Source organism: Lissotriton vulgaris, chromosome 3_1 (genome assembly GCF_964263255.1).
Source record: "Lissotriton vulgaris chromosome 3_1, aLisVul1.2, whole genome shotgun sequence".
NCBI lineage: Eukaryota > Metazoa > Chordata > Amphibia > Caudata > Salamandridae > Lissotriton > Lissotriton vulgaris.
The window spans coordinates 44,233,487-44,249,964 of record NC_141689.1 but is presented as its reverse complement, the minus strand read 5'-3'; the positions used below and the strand labels follow the sequence as shown (position 1 = coordinate 44,249,964).

The 16,478-nt window shown below is 52.1% G+C and overlaps 1 protein-coding gene across 1 annotated transcript in view; it reads right to left on the bottom strand.

The window, feature by feature from the left end:
* Window positions 1-15,347, bottom strand: part of TMEM8B (transmembrane protein 8B) — a 445,096-nt gene extending 429,749 nt beyond the window's left edge. Inside the window, exon 1 of the mRNA XM_086960043.1 lies at window positions 15,223-15,347. Within this exon, the coding sequence (XP_086816169.1) occupies window positions 15,223-15,301 (79 nt within the window). The 5' untranslated portion in view covers window positions 15,302-15,347. The remainder of the gene's footprint in view (window positions 1-15,222) is intronic.
* Window positions 15,348-16,478: the final 1,131 nt, after the last annotated feature.

The following is a 16,478-nucleotide window of genomic DNA, read 5'->3' as shown; positions in this document are numbered from 1 at the left end:
ACATTTGTGAAAACACAATATATAAAATTGATTAGCAGGAAATACCATTGGGGTAAATCAAAAGCTAAAACACTGCACATTATGCATCACTGCAACTATATGGACATAAATCGAAAGCCGAAACAATGCATAGTATGCAGCACTGCAAGCACATGGGCATTCATCTAAAGGCGAAACAATGCACATTATGCATCACTGCAAGCACATCAGCGTAAATCTAAACTTGAAACATTGCACATTATGCAAGCACATGGGCGTAAATCTAAAGGCGAAACACTGCACATTATGCATCACTGCAAGCACAGGGGCTTAAATCTAAAGCCGCATCACTGCACATTATGCATCACTGCAAGCGTATGGACATAAATCTAAAGGCAATACAATGCACATTATGCATCACTGCATACGCATGGCATAAATCTAAAGACAAAGCAATGCATATTATGAGTCAGTGCCTGCACATGGACGTAAATCTAAACCCGAAACAATGTACATTATGCGTCAGTGCCTGCACATGGACTTAAATTTAAAGACTATACAAGGCACATTATGCAGCACTGCAAGCGTATGGACATAATTCTAAAGACAATACAATGGCCGTTATGCATCACTGCAAGCGCATGGACATGAATCTAAAGCCGAAACAATGCACATTATGCATCACTGCATACGCATGGCATAAATCTAAAGACAAAACAATGTATATTATGAGTCAGTGCCTGCACATGGACGTAAATCTAAACCCGAAACAATGTACATTATGAGTCAGTGCCTGCACATGGACGTAAATCTAAACCAGAAACAATGTACATTATGCGTCAGTGCCTGCACATGGACTTAAATTTAAAGACTATACAAGGCACATTATGCAGCACTGCAAGCATATGGACATACTTCTAAAGACAATACAATGGCCGTTATGCATCACTGCAAGCGCATGGACATGAATCTAAAGCCGAAACAATGCACAGTATGCATCACTGCATACACATGGCATAAATCTAAAGACAAAACAATGCATATTATGAGTCAGTGCCTGCACATGGACGTAAATCTAAACCCGAAACAATGTACATTATGCGTCAGTGCCTGCACATGGACTTAAATTTAAAGACTATACAAGGCACATTATGCAGCACTGCAAGCATATGGACATAATTCTAAAGACAATACAATGACCGTTATGCATCACTGCAAGCGCATGGACATGAATCTAAAGCCGAAACAATGCACATTATGCATCACTGCATACGCATGGCATAAATCTAAAGACAAAACAATGCATATTATGAGTCAGTGCCTGCACATGGACGTAAATCTAAACCCGAAACAATGTACATTATGCGTCAGTGCCTGCACATGGACTTAAATTTAAAGACTATACAAGGCACATTATGCAGCACTGCAAGCATATGGACATAATTCTAAAGACAATACAATGGCCGTTATGCATCACTGCAAGCGCATGGACATGAATCTAAAGTCAAAACAATGCACATTATGCGTCAGTGCCTGCACATGGACTTAAATCTAAAGACAATACAAGGCACATTATGCAGCACTGCAAGCACATGGACATAATTCTAAAGACAATACAATAGACGTTATGCATCACTGCAAGCGCATGGACATGAATTTAAAGCCGAAACAATGCACATTATGCATCACTGCATACGCATGGCATAAATCTAAAGACAAAACAATGCATATTATCAGTCAGTGCCTGCACATGGACGTAAATCTAAACCCGAAACAATGTGCATTATGCGTCAGTGCCTGTACATGGACATAAAACTAAAACCAAAAAAATGTACATCATGTATCAGTGCCTGCCCATGGACATAAATCTGAAGGCAAAACAATGCACAGTATGCATCACTGCAGCACATAAACATAAATTTAAAGCCGAAACATTCCACAATATGCAGCGCTGCAAACCCATGGACATAAATCTAAAAAAAAAACAATGCATATTATGTGTCACTGCCTGCACATGGCCAAAAATCCAAAGTCGAAACAATGTACGTTACGCGTCAATGTGAGCTCATAAATGAAAAGTCTGAAACAGCAAATTATGCGACATTGCAAGTGCATAGACAGAAATCTAAAGTCGAAGTAATGGACTTTATGAGTTACTGGAATCGTATGGTCATGAATCTAAAACCAAAACAATGCACATTATGCGTCACTGTGAGCGCGTGGACATAAATCTCAAGTCTTAACAATACATGTTATGCGTCACTGTGAGCGCAAGGACATAAATCTAAAGATGAAGCAAAGTATATTACATGTCAGTGCCTGCACATGGATATACATCTGAAGCAAACACAATGCACATTATGCGTCACTGTGAGCGCATGGACATAAATCTCAAGTCTTAACAATGCACGTTATGCGTCACTGTGAGCGCATGGACATACATATAAAGATTAAACAATGCATATTATGCAGCACTGCAAACCCAAGAACATAAATCTAGAGACAAAACAATGCACATTATGCGTCACTGTGAGCGCATAGACATCATTCTAAAGCAGAAGCACTGCACATAATGCTTCAGTGCAAGTGAATGTTCATAAATTTAAAGTCAAAATAATTCACTTAATGTGTCACTGTCGGCACAAGGACATAAATGTAAAGCCGAAACAATGCACATTATGCATCACTAGCTGCTCATAGGCATAAATCTAGAGACAAAACAATGCACATCAGGCATCACTGTGAGATCATGGATATCAATCTATTAACAAAAATATGCACTTTATGTGTCAATGCAAGAGCAGTTACATAATTCTAAAGCAGAAGCAATGCACATAATGGTTCACTGCAATTGCATGCACATGAACCTAAAGTCGAACAATTCACATAATGCATCACTGGGAGCACATGGACATACATCTAAAGATGAAGCAGTATACATTACGCCTCAGTGCCTGCACACAAACATAAATCTAAAGCCAAAACAAGGCATATTATGCATCAGTGTCAGCACATTGACAGACATCTAAAGCCAAAACAATGACATTGTAAATCACTGCCTGCTCATGGGCAGAAATCTCGAGTCAAAACTATGCACATTATGCATCACTGCAAGTGTATAGTCATATATCTGAAGACGGAGCAATACACATTGTGCATCACTGCAAGCACATGGACATAAATTTAAAGCGACATCACATACATCATTGTAAGTGCATTGGCATAATCTAAAGCCGAAACAATGCACAGTATGCGACAGTGCCTGCACATGGACAGAAATCTCAATCCGAAACAATGCACATGGACAAAAATCTAAAGCCAAACAATTCACACTATGCAGCAATGAATGCACAATCACATAAATCTAAAGCCACAACAATGCACATTATGCAACACTACAAGAGCAAGGGCATACATTTAAATCCAAAACACTGCACATTATGCATCACTGCAACTGCTTCAACATAAATCTAAAGTGGAAGCAATGCACATTATGCCTCGCGCAGACCCATACACATAATCATAAAGTGGAAACAATGTACATTAAGTGTCACTGCCAAGCCATGAACCTAAATCTAAAGACAAAGCAATATACATAATGTGTCAGTGCCTGCACAGGGACATGAATCTTAAGCAGAAACAAAGCACATTATGCATCACTGAAAGTGCATGGACATAAATCCGAAGCTGGAGCAGTGCACTTTATGCCTTCATATGATCTCATGGGCAGACATCTAAAGCTGAAACAGTGCACATGATGTGGCACCACAAATGCATAGACATAGATCTAAAGACAAACCATTGCACTTTATGCGTCACTGCCTGGACATGTACGTAAATTCAAAGTCAAAACATAGTGCATTACGCATCATTGCAAGCGCAGGACATAAATCAAAAGGCAAAACAATGCACATTATGTGCCATTGGGAGCTCATCGCCATGAATCAGAAGTGAAAGACTGCACATTATGCGACACTGGAAGTGCATAGGCAAACTTTTAAAGTGGAGGTAATGGCCATTATGAACCGCTGGCGGCTCAGGGGAATACATCTAAAGTCAAATCAATTCACATTATGCGTCACTAACACAAACCTAAAGCAGAAACAAAGAACATTATGCATCTTGATGAACCAGAAACAGACAATAGAATGAGGCACCAGCATAAACGCGCCACAGTAACAAATCCGACCCGCCAAAAAGGGGCACATTCGCACATCAAGGCAGTTTCGAAAGCTATGGGAGACCAGATACATTGTGATTTATGTGGTAAGATCGGGAAAATCAACAATGAAAGCCAGGCCTTCTGACCAGAGAGCATCCCTCCCACTGCCCTATCACACCAGCCCATCAGACACTGCCAGAGGGCCCCATAGGCCACCCCGGCCCCGACTACAAGACATAGAGATACAAGGGCCACCGTGAAAAGGAAACCAGAAAAGGGAGGGGCCTCGTTTACAACATGGTGGTGCGCGGCAGCGCCTCGAGGCGTCTTGCTGTGCTGCCCTACCTCAAAAGGAAAGGGCTCAGGAGTGCCTCAAAAGGAAAGGGCCAGGAGTACCTCAAAAGGAAAGGGCTCCGGAGTGCCTCGAAAGGAAAGGGCCAGGAGTACCTCAAAAGGAAAGGGCCAGGAGTACCTCAAAAGGAAAGGGCTCAGGAGTGCCTCAAAAGGAAAGGGCTCAGGAGTGCCTCAAAAGGAAAGGGCTCAGGAGTGCCTCAAAAGGAAAGGGCACAGGAGTGCCTCAAAAGGAAAGGGCCAGGAGTACCTCAAAAGGAAAGGGCCAGGAGTACCTCAAAAGGAAAGGGCTCAGGAGTGCCTCAAAAGGAAAGGGCCAGGAGTACCTCAAAAGAAAAGGGCCAGGAGTACCTCAAAAGGAAAGGGCTCAGGAGTGCCTCAAAAGGAAAGGGCTCAGGAGTGCCTCAAAAGAAAAGGGCTCAGGAGTGCCTCAAAAGGAAAGGGCTCAGGAGTGCCTCAAAAGGAGAGGGCTCAGGAGTGCCTCAAAAGGAGAGGGCTCTGGAGTGCCTCAAAAGGAGAGGGCTCAGGAGTGCCTCAAAAGGAAAGGGCCAGGAGTGCCTCAAAAGGAAAGGGCACAGGAGTGCCTCAAAAGGAAAGGGCCATGTGTGCCTCAAAAGGAAAGGGCACAGGAGTGCCTCAAAAGGAAAGGGCTCAGGAGTGCCTCAAAAGGAAAGGGCTCAGGAGTGCCTCAAAAGGAGAGGGATCTGGAGTGCCTCAAAAGGAGAGGGATCTTGAGTGCCTCAAAAGGAAAGGGCCAGGAGTGCCTCAAAAGGAAAGGGCACAGGAGTGCCTCAAAAGGAAAGGGCCAGGTGTGCCTCAAAAGGAAAGGGCACAGGAGTGCCTCAAAAGGAAAGGGCACAGGAGTGCCTCAAAAGGAAAGGGCTCTGGAGTGCCTCACAAGGAAAAGGCTCAGGAGTGCCTCAAAAGGAAAGGGCTCCGGAGTGCCTCAAAAGGAAAGGGCTCAGGAGTGCCCCAAAAGGAAAGGGCTCTGGAGTGCCTCAAAAGAAAAGGGCTCTGGAGTGCCTCAAAAGAAAAGGGCTCAGGAGTGCCTCAAAAGGAAAGGGCTCAGGAGTGCCTCAAAAGGAAAAGGCTCAGGAGTGCCTCAAAAGGAAAGGTCTCTGGAGCGCCTCAAAAGGAAAGGGCTCTGGAGTGCCTCAAAAGGAAAGGGCTCAGGAGTGCCTCAAAAGGAAAGGGCTCTGGAGTGCCTCAAAAGGAAAGGGCTCAGGAGTGCCTCAAAAGGAAAGGGCACAGGAGTGCCTCAAAAGGAAAGGGCACATGAGTGCCTCAAAAGGAAAGGGCACAGGAGTGCCTCAAAAGGAAAGGGCTCTGGAGTGCCTCAAAAGGAAAGGGCTCAGGAGTGCCTCAAAAGGAGATAGCTCAGGAGTGCCTCAAAAGGAAAGGGCCAGGAGTGCCTCAAAAGGAAAGGGCGCATGAGTGCCTCAAAAGGAAAGGGCACAGGAGTGCCTCAAAAGGAAAGGGCTCAGGAGTGCCTCAAAAGGAAAGGGCTCAGGAGTGCCTCAAAAGGAAAGGGCTCAGGAGTGCCTCAAAAGGAAAGGGCTCAGGAGTGCCTCAAAAGGAAAGGGCACATGAGTGCCTCAAAAGGAAAGGGCACAGGAGTGCCTCAAAAGGAAAGGGCTCAGGAGTGCCTCTAAAGGAAAGGGCTCAGGAGTGACTCAAAAGGAGAGGGCTCTGGAGTGCCTCAAAAGGATAGGGCACAGGAGTGCCTCAAAAGGAAAGGGCTCAGGATCGCCTCAAAAGGAAAGGTCACAGGAGTGCCTCAAAAGGAAAGGGCTCAGGAGTGCCTCAAAAGGAAAGGGCACAGGAGTGCCTCAATAGGAAAGGGCTCAGGAGTGACTCAAAAGGAAAGGGCACAGGAGTGCCTCAAAAGGAAAGGGCTCAGGAGTGACTCAAAAGGAAAGGGCACAGGAGTGCCTCAAAAGGAAAGGGCTCAGGAGTGCCTCAAAAGGAAAGGGCCAGGAGTGCCTCAAGAGGAAACAGCCAGGAGTGCCTCAAAAGGAAAGGGCTCAGGATCGCCTCAAAAGGAGAAGGCACAGGAGTGCCTCAAAAGGAAAGGGCTCAGGAGTGCCTCAAAAGGAAAGGGCTGAGGAGTGACTCAAAAGGAGAGGGCTCTGGAGTGCCTCAAAAGGATAGGGCACAGGAGTGCCTCAAAAGGAAAGGGCTCAGGAGTGCCTCAAAAGGAAAGGGCTGAGGAGTGCCTCAAAAGGAAAGGGCTCTTGAGTGCCTCAAAAGAAAAGGGCTCAGGAGTGCCTCAAAAGGAAAGGGCACAGGAGTGACTCAAAAGGAAAGGGCACAGGAGTGCCTCAAAAGGAAAGGGCTCAGGAGTGACTCAAAAGGAAAGGGCACAGGAGTGCCTCAAAAGGAAAGGGCTCAGGAGTGCCTCAAAAGGAAAGGGCCAGGAGTGCCTCAAGAGGAAACAGCCAGGAGTGCCTCAAAAGGAAAGGGCTCAGGAGTGCCTCAAAAGGAAAGGGCTGAGGAGTGCCTCAAAAGGAAAGGGCCAGGAGTGCCTGAGTTGAATTTGGATTGTGTTTGTGCAGAAAGGGACACCTTCCTGCACAAAGACAACCAGTGCACCTGCCCTGGGGAGGCGCCGTTTTTACGCATTCACAGTTTTATTCTATGTTCTGAATCTGGGAATGTGTCAAAAAAACCCAAGCGTTGAGTGCGAGCACCCATCGCAATGCCCATGGCACGCCTCCCCTAGCAGTGTGAGGCAACGCAGGGATTTTCATCGCATTGGGTTACACCATAACTGCACACACATGCAGTGTGGCTTTCCGTGGCCTTGTAGATATGGGGGAGCCCATTGTGCTGCAGGGACGTGAAGAAGGGGATGTTCTGGTGGTGAGCTGGGTTTGTGAATAAGCCCCATGTCTATTACCGCGGCAGACATTCCGCCGCGGTGTGGGCGCTCCACGAAGTGGACGGGACTACCGACGCGATCACGCAACGGGTTAAAGCCAGGAAGCACCTGTGAATATCTTCAGTGGTGGCTTGCTGGACCGCACCCAGGTTTGGAGGAGTTCTGTTTACAGATTCCGGGTATTCCAGGTAGGCAAAATCAGCAAAATAATTCCTTCAATTACGAAACAGCGGGCACATTTATCAAGGTTTGGCATTGCCCTTCACCATCCAGGGGCACAAGGGTGAGCAAAACACAAGTGAGATTTACCAGGCCTTCAAGGCCACCTTGCCTGGCCCTGTATGGATTCAGAAATCTAGAGTAACACAAGGCAGTGCAAAGCGTTGCCCGAGCTTCTCCGCCCCATGGAGTCATTCCACCAGCGGCAGCTCCTCCGTGGTGGTGGAGGAGCGCCATCCTTCCCTGCCAGCAGCTGCAAAAATTAAAAAGCAAAATGACAGTAAACCAAGTTGATAATCATTTTATTTTTCTCCCAGGGCCGTCGTGGGGGCGGGGCCTAATTGATGACAGGCATGAAGAGGGAGTCGTCGGCACTGCTGTCAGTGCACATGTCGGTTTGTCCGCTGGTCTGCGCACGGCCAAATGGACATGAGCACTGACATCTCTCCAACGCAAGCTGCAATGCTGGATGGAGAGAACAGCAGCCACATGCTCCCAGTCCTCGTTGGAGCGTAAAACCAGCCCGCTCAGGCCAATCCCAGCACTTCCCTCATGCTGGCAGAGAGAAGCGCTGGGATTGGCCGTAGGGAAGTCTGGGAGCCTCAGCCTGTGAACAGCAGTCAGTAGAAGAATGTCGCTAGGCAAGAGGCAGGTAAGTTCTACTTTTTGTTTTTATCTCCCCCACCCCAGGATTGCCTCACCACTTTCACCTGATATCAGCCGCTACTGCATTCCATTGGTGGAGCGTGGATGTTCCCACGCATCCACCCATGGATTTTGGCGCATTTGTAGATTTACCATTAATGGTAGACCCAGGAATGGGCCTAAATACCACGCCTGCACAGGTGAGGCACAACGCAGACAAATATCTTTAGTTCTCCTTGTTTTTTTCCTATCTCAGTATTGTTTTAGTGCAGGAATGTGCTCTTCCTGCACAAAAGCAATCCTGCTTACAATGCAGCGTGAGGCAGGGGAGAGTGCATTGGTGCTAGGCGGCCAAAACTGTGCCCGTGCTGGGAAAGCACAGGAATGTGCTGCATAATGTTAAATATGGCGCATTCCTGTCCTTTCAAGAAGCACTGTATGAAAGATTGATAAATGTGCCCTTAGATCGCTTAGAATGGGGAATAACGGCAAGCACATGGAATTACCAGACATATTTCTGAATGGCATTCCCAATTATAGGGGGCTAAGGCAGACACTTACCCCCTTCTGTGAGCAGCAGGTGGTCAATGTCTGCAGAACCTCTGTAGGGGAGGAGCCCTGTCCTAGGGGAGAGTCGCACTAAAAACCAATGCGCATCATTCATCACAACCTGTCCTAGGGTAGAGTCGTACTACAAAACAATGCACATTACCCTTCACTGCCCTGTCCTAGGATAGAGTTGTACCTCATAGCAACTCACATTGGTTGTACCTAGCACGAGCACGAGTGAGGTGCACAGCGTGCTAACTGGCTGGGAGGGCACACGGCATCCCACTGGTGTGGAAGGATGTGAATTCTAATGCCCCGGGAGTGTGCCCTACAATACATGCCATGGCAGTGTACACTACATTTGTATTCCCTAGTCCTATGCACTATGTCCTACTGCCCTTGCTGTGTGCTGCATACCCCACCACCCTGGCTGTGTGCACCATACGCCACCACCCTGGCTGTGTGCACCATACCCCACCACCCTGGCTGTGTGCACCATACGCCACCACCCTGGCTGTGTGCACCATACCCTATGGCCCTGGCAGTGTGCAACATACCCCACCGCCCTGGCTGTGTGCACCATACCCCACCACCCTGGCTGTGTGCACCATACCCTATGGCCCTGGCTGTGTGCACCATACCCCACCACCCTGGCTGTGTGCACCATTCCCCACCACCCTGGCTGTGTGCACCATACCCTATGGCCCTGGCTGTGTGCACCATACCCCACCACCCTGGCTGTGTGCACCATTCCCCACCACCCTGGCTGTGTGCCCCATACCCTATGGCCCTGGCAGTGTGCACCATACCCCAGCGCCATGGCTGTGTGCACCATACCCACCACCCTGGCTGTGTGCTCCATACCCTACGGTCCCGGCAGTGTGCACCATACCCCACCACCCTGGCTGTGTGCACCATACCCCAACACCCTGGCTGTGTGCTCCATACCCTACGGTCCCGGCAGTGTGCACCATACCCCACCACCATGGCTGTGTGCTCCATTCCCCACCACCCTGGCTGTGTGCACCATACCCTTTGGCCCTGGCAGTGTGCACCATACCCCAGCGCCCTGGCTGTGTGCACCATTCCCCACCACCCTGGCTGTGTGCAGCATACCCTACGCCCCTGGCTGTGTGCTGCATACCCCACCACCCTGGCTGTGTGCACCATACCCCAACACCCTGGCTGTGTGCACCATACCCTACGGCCCTGGCAGTGTGCACCATACGCCACCACCCTGGCTGTGTGCACCATACCCCACCACCCTGGCTGTGTGCACCATACCCCACCACCCTGGCTGTGTGCACCATACTCCACCACCCTGGCTGTGTGCACCATACCCCACCACCCTGGCTGTGTGCACCATACCCCACCACCCTGGCTGTGTGCACCATACCCCACCACCCTGGCTGTGTGCACCATTCCCCACCACCCTGGCTGTGTGCACCATACCCTATGGCCCTGGCAGTGTGCACCATACCCCAGCGCCCTGGCTGTGTGCACCATTCCCCACCACCCTGGCTGTGTGCAGCATACCCTACGCCCCTGGCTGTGTGCTGCATACCCCACCACCCTGGCTGTGTGCACCATACCCTACGGCCCTGGCAGTGTGCACCATACGCCACCACCCTGGCTGTGTGCACCATACCCCACCACCCTGGCTGTGTGCACCATACCCCAACACCCTGGCTGTGTGCACCATACCCTACGGCCCTGGCAGTGTGCACCATACGCCACCACCCTGGCTGTGTGCACCATACCCCACCACCCTGGCTATGTGCACCATACCCCACCACCCTGGCTGTGTGCACCATACCCCACCACCCTGGCTGTGTGCACCATACCCCACCACCCTGGCTGTGTGCACCATACCCTATGGCCCTGGCAGTGTGCACCATACCCCAGCGCCCTGGCTGTGTGCACCATACCCCAACACCCTGGCTGTGTGCACCATACCCTACGGCCCTGGCAGTGTGCACCATATCCCACCGCCCTGGCTGTGTGCACCATACCCCACCACCCTGGCTGTGTGCACCATTCCCCACCACCCTGGCTGTGTGCACCATACCCCACCACCCTGGCTATGTGCACCATACCCCACCACCCTGGCTGTGTGCACCATACCCCACCACCCTGGCTGTGTGCACCATACCCTATGGCCCTGGCTGTGTGCACCATACCCCACCACCCTGGCTATGTGCACCATACCCCACCACCCTGGCTGTGTGCACCATACCCCAAAACCCTGGCTGTGTGCACCATACCCTACGGCCCTGGCAGTGTGCACCATATCCCACCGCCCTGGCTGTGTGCACCATACCCCACCACCCTGGCTGTGTGCACCATACCCCACCACCCTGGCTGTGTGCTCCATACCCTACGGCCCTGACAGTGTGCACCATACCCCACCACCCTGGCTATGTGCACCATACCCCACCACCCTGGCTGTGTGCACCATACCCCACCGCCCAGGCTGTGTGCACCATACCCCACCACCCAGGCTATGTGCTCCATACCCCACCACCCTGGCTGTGTGCACCATACCCTACGGCCCTGGCTGTGTGCTGCATACCCCACCACCCTGGCTATGTGCACCATACCCCACCAACCTGGCTGTGTGCACCATACCCCACCGCCCTGGCTGTGTGCACCATACCCCACCAACCTGGCTGTGTGCGCCATACCCACCACCCTGGCTGTGTGCACCATACCCCTCCACCCTGGCTGTGTGCACCATACCCCACCGCCCTGGCTGTGTGAACCATACCCTACGGCCCTGGCTGTGTGCACCATACCCTACGGCCCTGGCTGTGTGCTGCATACCCCACCACCCTGGATGCGTGCACCATACCCCACCACCCTGGCTATGTGCACCATACCCCACCACCCTGGCTGTGTGCACCATACCCCTCCACCCTGGCTGTGTGCACTGTATCCTAGTTCATTGCCCTGACTCTATTCCCGACATTTAAATGGTCTGTAAGAGTGCTCTACATTCTTTGCCCCGGCAGTGTGCCTCACATGCCCCGACTTCGTGCACTCTATCCTATGCTGTAGCTCTGTGCACTACACTGTAATGCCCTGTCATCGTGCACTGCCCGGGGAGTGTTTGCACTACCCGCACTTGTGAATTTGCCCGGTGGAACCTTTCCTAGCTATCCCTTCCTGGCCTCGGCTGCATCTCCTGTGCCACCTAACCGAAACCCCCCTCACAAGGAGGGCCTGGGCGCCTGATAACACACATGGCGTCGGCGGAGCGCAGGGCCGGCTCCCCGGCAGCCGAGGTCTTTGTTTATCACAATCACACGAGGCCGCGCTCGTCTGCGCAGCGCCACCCCGCGGCCGCCGCCAAATGACAGCTGAATGACTGTCCATAGCAAACATCACTGCCACCTCCCCGCACGACCCCCCCACCCCCCGATAGTGGGATATCGGAAGGAAAGCGCGGATCTGAGTCCTTCACCCACGTGCCAGGGGATGGTGGAGGGGCACACTCACCGGCGGCGCTGCGAGCCACGGATGGGGCAGAGGCCAGTGAATCACCACCACAGCCTCTGCTCACCACCCTGCTATCACCACAGAGACCTCTCTTTAGGACACCACAGGCGCTGTTCTGTCTTCATGACACTACTGCCAGCGCCCTCCTCACCTCCCAGCGCGCTCTTCACTACCATGGACAGCGCTGTGTTCAGTACCATGGACAGCGCTCTCTTCACTACCATGGACTGCGCTCTCTTCACTATCATGGACAGCGCTCTCTTCACTACCATGGACAGCGCTATGTTCACTACCATGGACAGCACTATGTTCACTACCATGGACAGCGCTCTCTTCACTATCATGGACAGCGCTATGTTCACTACATTGGACAGCGCTCTCTTCACTATCATGCACAGCGCTCTCTTCACTATCATGGACAGCGCTATGTTCACTACCATGGACAGCGCTCTCTTCACTATCATGGACAGCGCTGTGTTCAGTACCATGGACAGCGCTCTCTTCACTACCATGGACTGCGCTCTCTTCACTATCATGGACAGCGCTGTGTTCACTACCATGGACAGCACTATGTTCACTACCATGGACAGCACTGTGTTCAGTACCATGGACAGCGCTCTCTTCACTATCATGGACAGCGCTATGTTCACTACCATGGACAGCGCTCTCTTCACTATCATGGACAGCGTTCTCTTCACTATCATGGACAGCGCTATGTTCACTACCATGGACAGCGCTCTCTTCACTATCATGGACTGCGCTCTCTTCACTACCATGGACAGCACTGTGTTCATTACAACGGACAGAGCTCTCTTCACTATCATGGACAGCACTATGTTCACTACCATGGACAGCGCTTTCTTCACTTCCATGGACAGCGCTGTGTTCACTACCATGGACAGCACTATGTTCACTACCATGGACAGTGCTGTGTTCAGTACCATGGACAGCGCTCTCTTCACTACCATGGACAGCGCTGTGTTCACTACCATGGGCTGCGCTCTCTCACTACCATGGACAGCGCAATGTTCACTACCATGGACAGCACTATGTTCACTACCATGGACAGTGCTCTCTTCACTACCATGGACAGCACTATGTTCACTACCATGGACAGCGCTGTGTTCACTACCATGGACAGCGCTCTCTTCACTACCATGGACAGCGCTCTCTTCACTATCATGAACAGCGCTGTGTTCACTACCATGGACAGCGCTATGTTCACTACCATGGACAGCGCTGTGTTCACTACCATGGACAGTGCTCTCTTCACTACCATGGACAGCACTATGTTCACTACCATGGACAGCGCTGTGTTCACTACCATGGACAGCGCTCTCTTCACTACCATGGACAGCGCTCTCTTCACTACCATGGACAGCGCTCTCTTCACTACCATGGACAGCACTATGTTCACTACCATGGACAGCACTATGTTCACTACCATGGACAGCGCTCTCTTCACTATCATGGACAGCGCTGTGTTCACTACCATGGACAGCGCTGTGTTCATTACAACGGACAGAGCTCTCTTCACTATCATGGACAGCGCTATTTCACTACCATGGACAGCGCTCCCTTCACTACCATAGACAGCACTATGTTCACTACCATGGACAGCGCTGTGTTCACTACCATGGACAGCGCTCTCTTCAGCGCTCTCTTCACTACCATGGACAGCACTATGTTCACTACCATGGACAGCGCTGTGTTCACTACCATGGACAGAGCTCTCTTCACTACCATGGACAGCGCTGTGTTCACTACCATGGACAGCGCTCTCTTCACTACCATGGACAGCGCTGTGTTCACTACCATGGACAGCACTCTCTTCACTACCATGGACAGCACTATGTTCAATGCCAGGGAGAGAGCTGTGTTCATCACCATGGGCAACGGTATGTTGACCACAATTGGTACCGCTATGTTCACAGCGCTTTATTCACCAGCACGGACAGTGCTCTATTTCATCAGCATGTACAGCGCTCTGCTACGACCAGCAACAGTCTCTCTGTCTTCAGTACCGCGCACAGCGCCCCGGTGAAAACCCTGAACCAGGCACTATCCAGACCACCACGGACCGCACGCCCTGTCGCTGCCAGGACAGTGCTAAATTCACTACCAAGGGCAGGCCTCTCTTCACTGCCATGGACAGCGCTGTGTTCACTACCATGGACAGCGCAACATTCACACCTTGGATAGCGCCCTCCTGCAGCACAGACAGCGGTCTCTTCAGCACCACGGACAGCGCTTTTTTCTCTACCATGAACGGCGCTTTTTTCGACAGCACGACAGAGCTTCGCTTACCACAACCGAGAGCGCTCCGTTTTAAAAGCTTGAACAGCGCACCATCCAGAGCACCACAGACAGCACTAAATTCATTACCATAGACAGCGCTCTACTCACTAACTTGGACAACGCTACACTCACTACCATGGACAGCGCTATATACACTACCATGGACAGCGCTCTCCTGAAGCACGGACAGCGTTCTCTTCAGCACCATGGACAGCGCTCTCTCCAGCAGCACAGACAGCGCTCTCTACAGCAGCACGGACAGCGCTCTCTCCAGCAGTACGGACAGCGCTCTCTTCAGCAGCACAGACAGCGCTCTCTTCAGTACCACGGACAGCGCTCTCCAGGAGCACAGACAGCGCTCTCTTCAGCAGCACAGACAGCGTTCTCCAGGAGCACAGACCGCGCTCTCTTCAGCAGCACGGACAGCGCTCTCTCCAGCAGCACAAACAGCGCTCTCTTCAGCAGCACGGACAGCGTTCTCTCCAGCAGTACGGACAGCGCTCTCTTCAGCAGCACAGACAGCGCTCTCTTCCCCAATGAGGCGCACCTGGCCCCACGCTCTCCACCCTGCCTGCCGCCCCAGTCTCCCGGATACAAGACCCCCCACCCCACCCCACCCCGGTCCCCGTCGCTCACTCACCGGCCAGGCAGAGCCCCCCCAGCAGCAGCAGCAGCCGTCCGAGGCGCTGTGCGCAGCCCCGCTGGCACGGCCCCCGCATCCTGCCCCGCAGCCGCCCGCAGCTCTGCTCACTTGGGCTTCCGCATCCTCAGATACAGGCGCCGCAGCATCAGCAGCAGCAGCTGCATCCCGGCACCGCTGGGCGTGACGTCACGCGGCCGCCCCCACCCTGCCAGCAGCCAGCCCCCCAACATACGGCCTGACGGGCCATTGGATGCAAGGGGGCGGCCGCCTGAGCCTCACCCTGCCAGCAGCCAGCCCCCCAACACACGGCCCGAAGGCCCATTGGATGCAAGGGGTGGGGGGGGGGGGGGGCGCCTGAGCCAAGGACCAACCCCTGAGCGACTGGCCCCGCCGCCACTCCCCTGCCTGGAGGGAGGCACTGGCTGCTTCCGCCTCCTCCATGCTTGAGTAGTGTCCAGGAACAACACGGGGGGAGGGGGGCGGGGGAGGGTGAGGGGCGGCAGTCAGTGCCGGGTCACTGGAGCAAGACCCGAAGCATCCCCGTGGAGGCGAGGACTGCTGACGCCTGCGGCCGGGACAAGCACCTGTCACACAGCCAAGAGACACCCACAGAGAGCGCAGACATGTCACCCTCTCAAGAGACACCCACAGAGAGCGCAGACATGTCACACTCTCAAGAGACACCCACAGAGAGCGTAGACATGTCACACTCTCAAGAGACACCCACAGACAACGCAGACATGTCACACTCTCAAGAGACACCGATAGACAGCTCAGGCATCTGCCAGACAGACTCATCAGACATCCACACAAAGCTCAAGCGCCTGTAACACAGTCAAGAGACACCCACAGAGAGCGTAGACATGCCACACTCTCAAGAGACACCCATAGACAGCCCAGACATCTGTCAAACAAACTCATCAGACGTCCTTAGATAGCTCAAGAACATGTCACACATCCAAGAGACATCAACAGACAGCGCAGGCCTCTGCCAGGCAGGCTCAAGAGCCACCAAAAAGACAGCTAAAACAGCCGAGGCATCTGCCAGACAGACTCATCAGACACCTACAGGCAGCGGAAGCATCTGTCACAGTCAAGAGACCCTCACAGACAGCCCAGGCATCTGTCAGACAGACTCATCAGACATCCAATGACAGCTCCAGCACCCGTCACACACTCAAGAGACACCCACAGACAGCACAGACAAGTCACACACTCAAGAGACAGCCAAAGACAGCCTAGACATCTGCCAG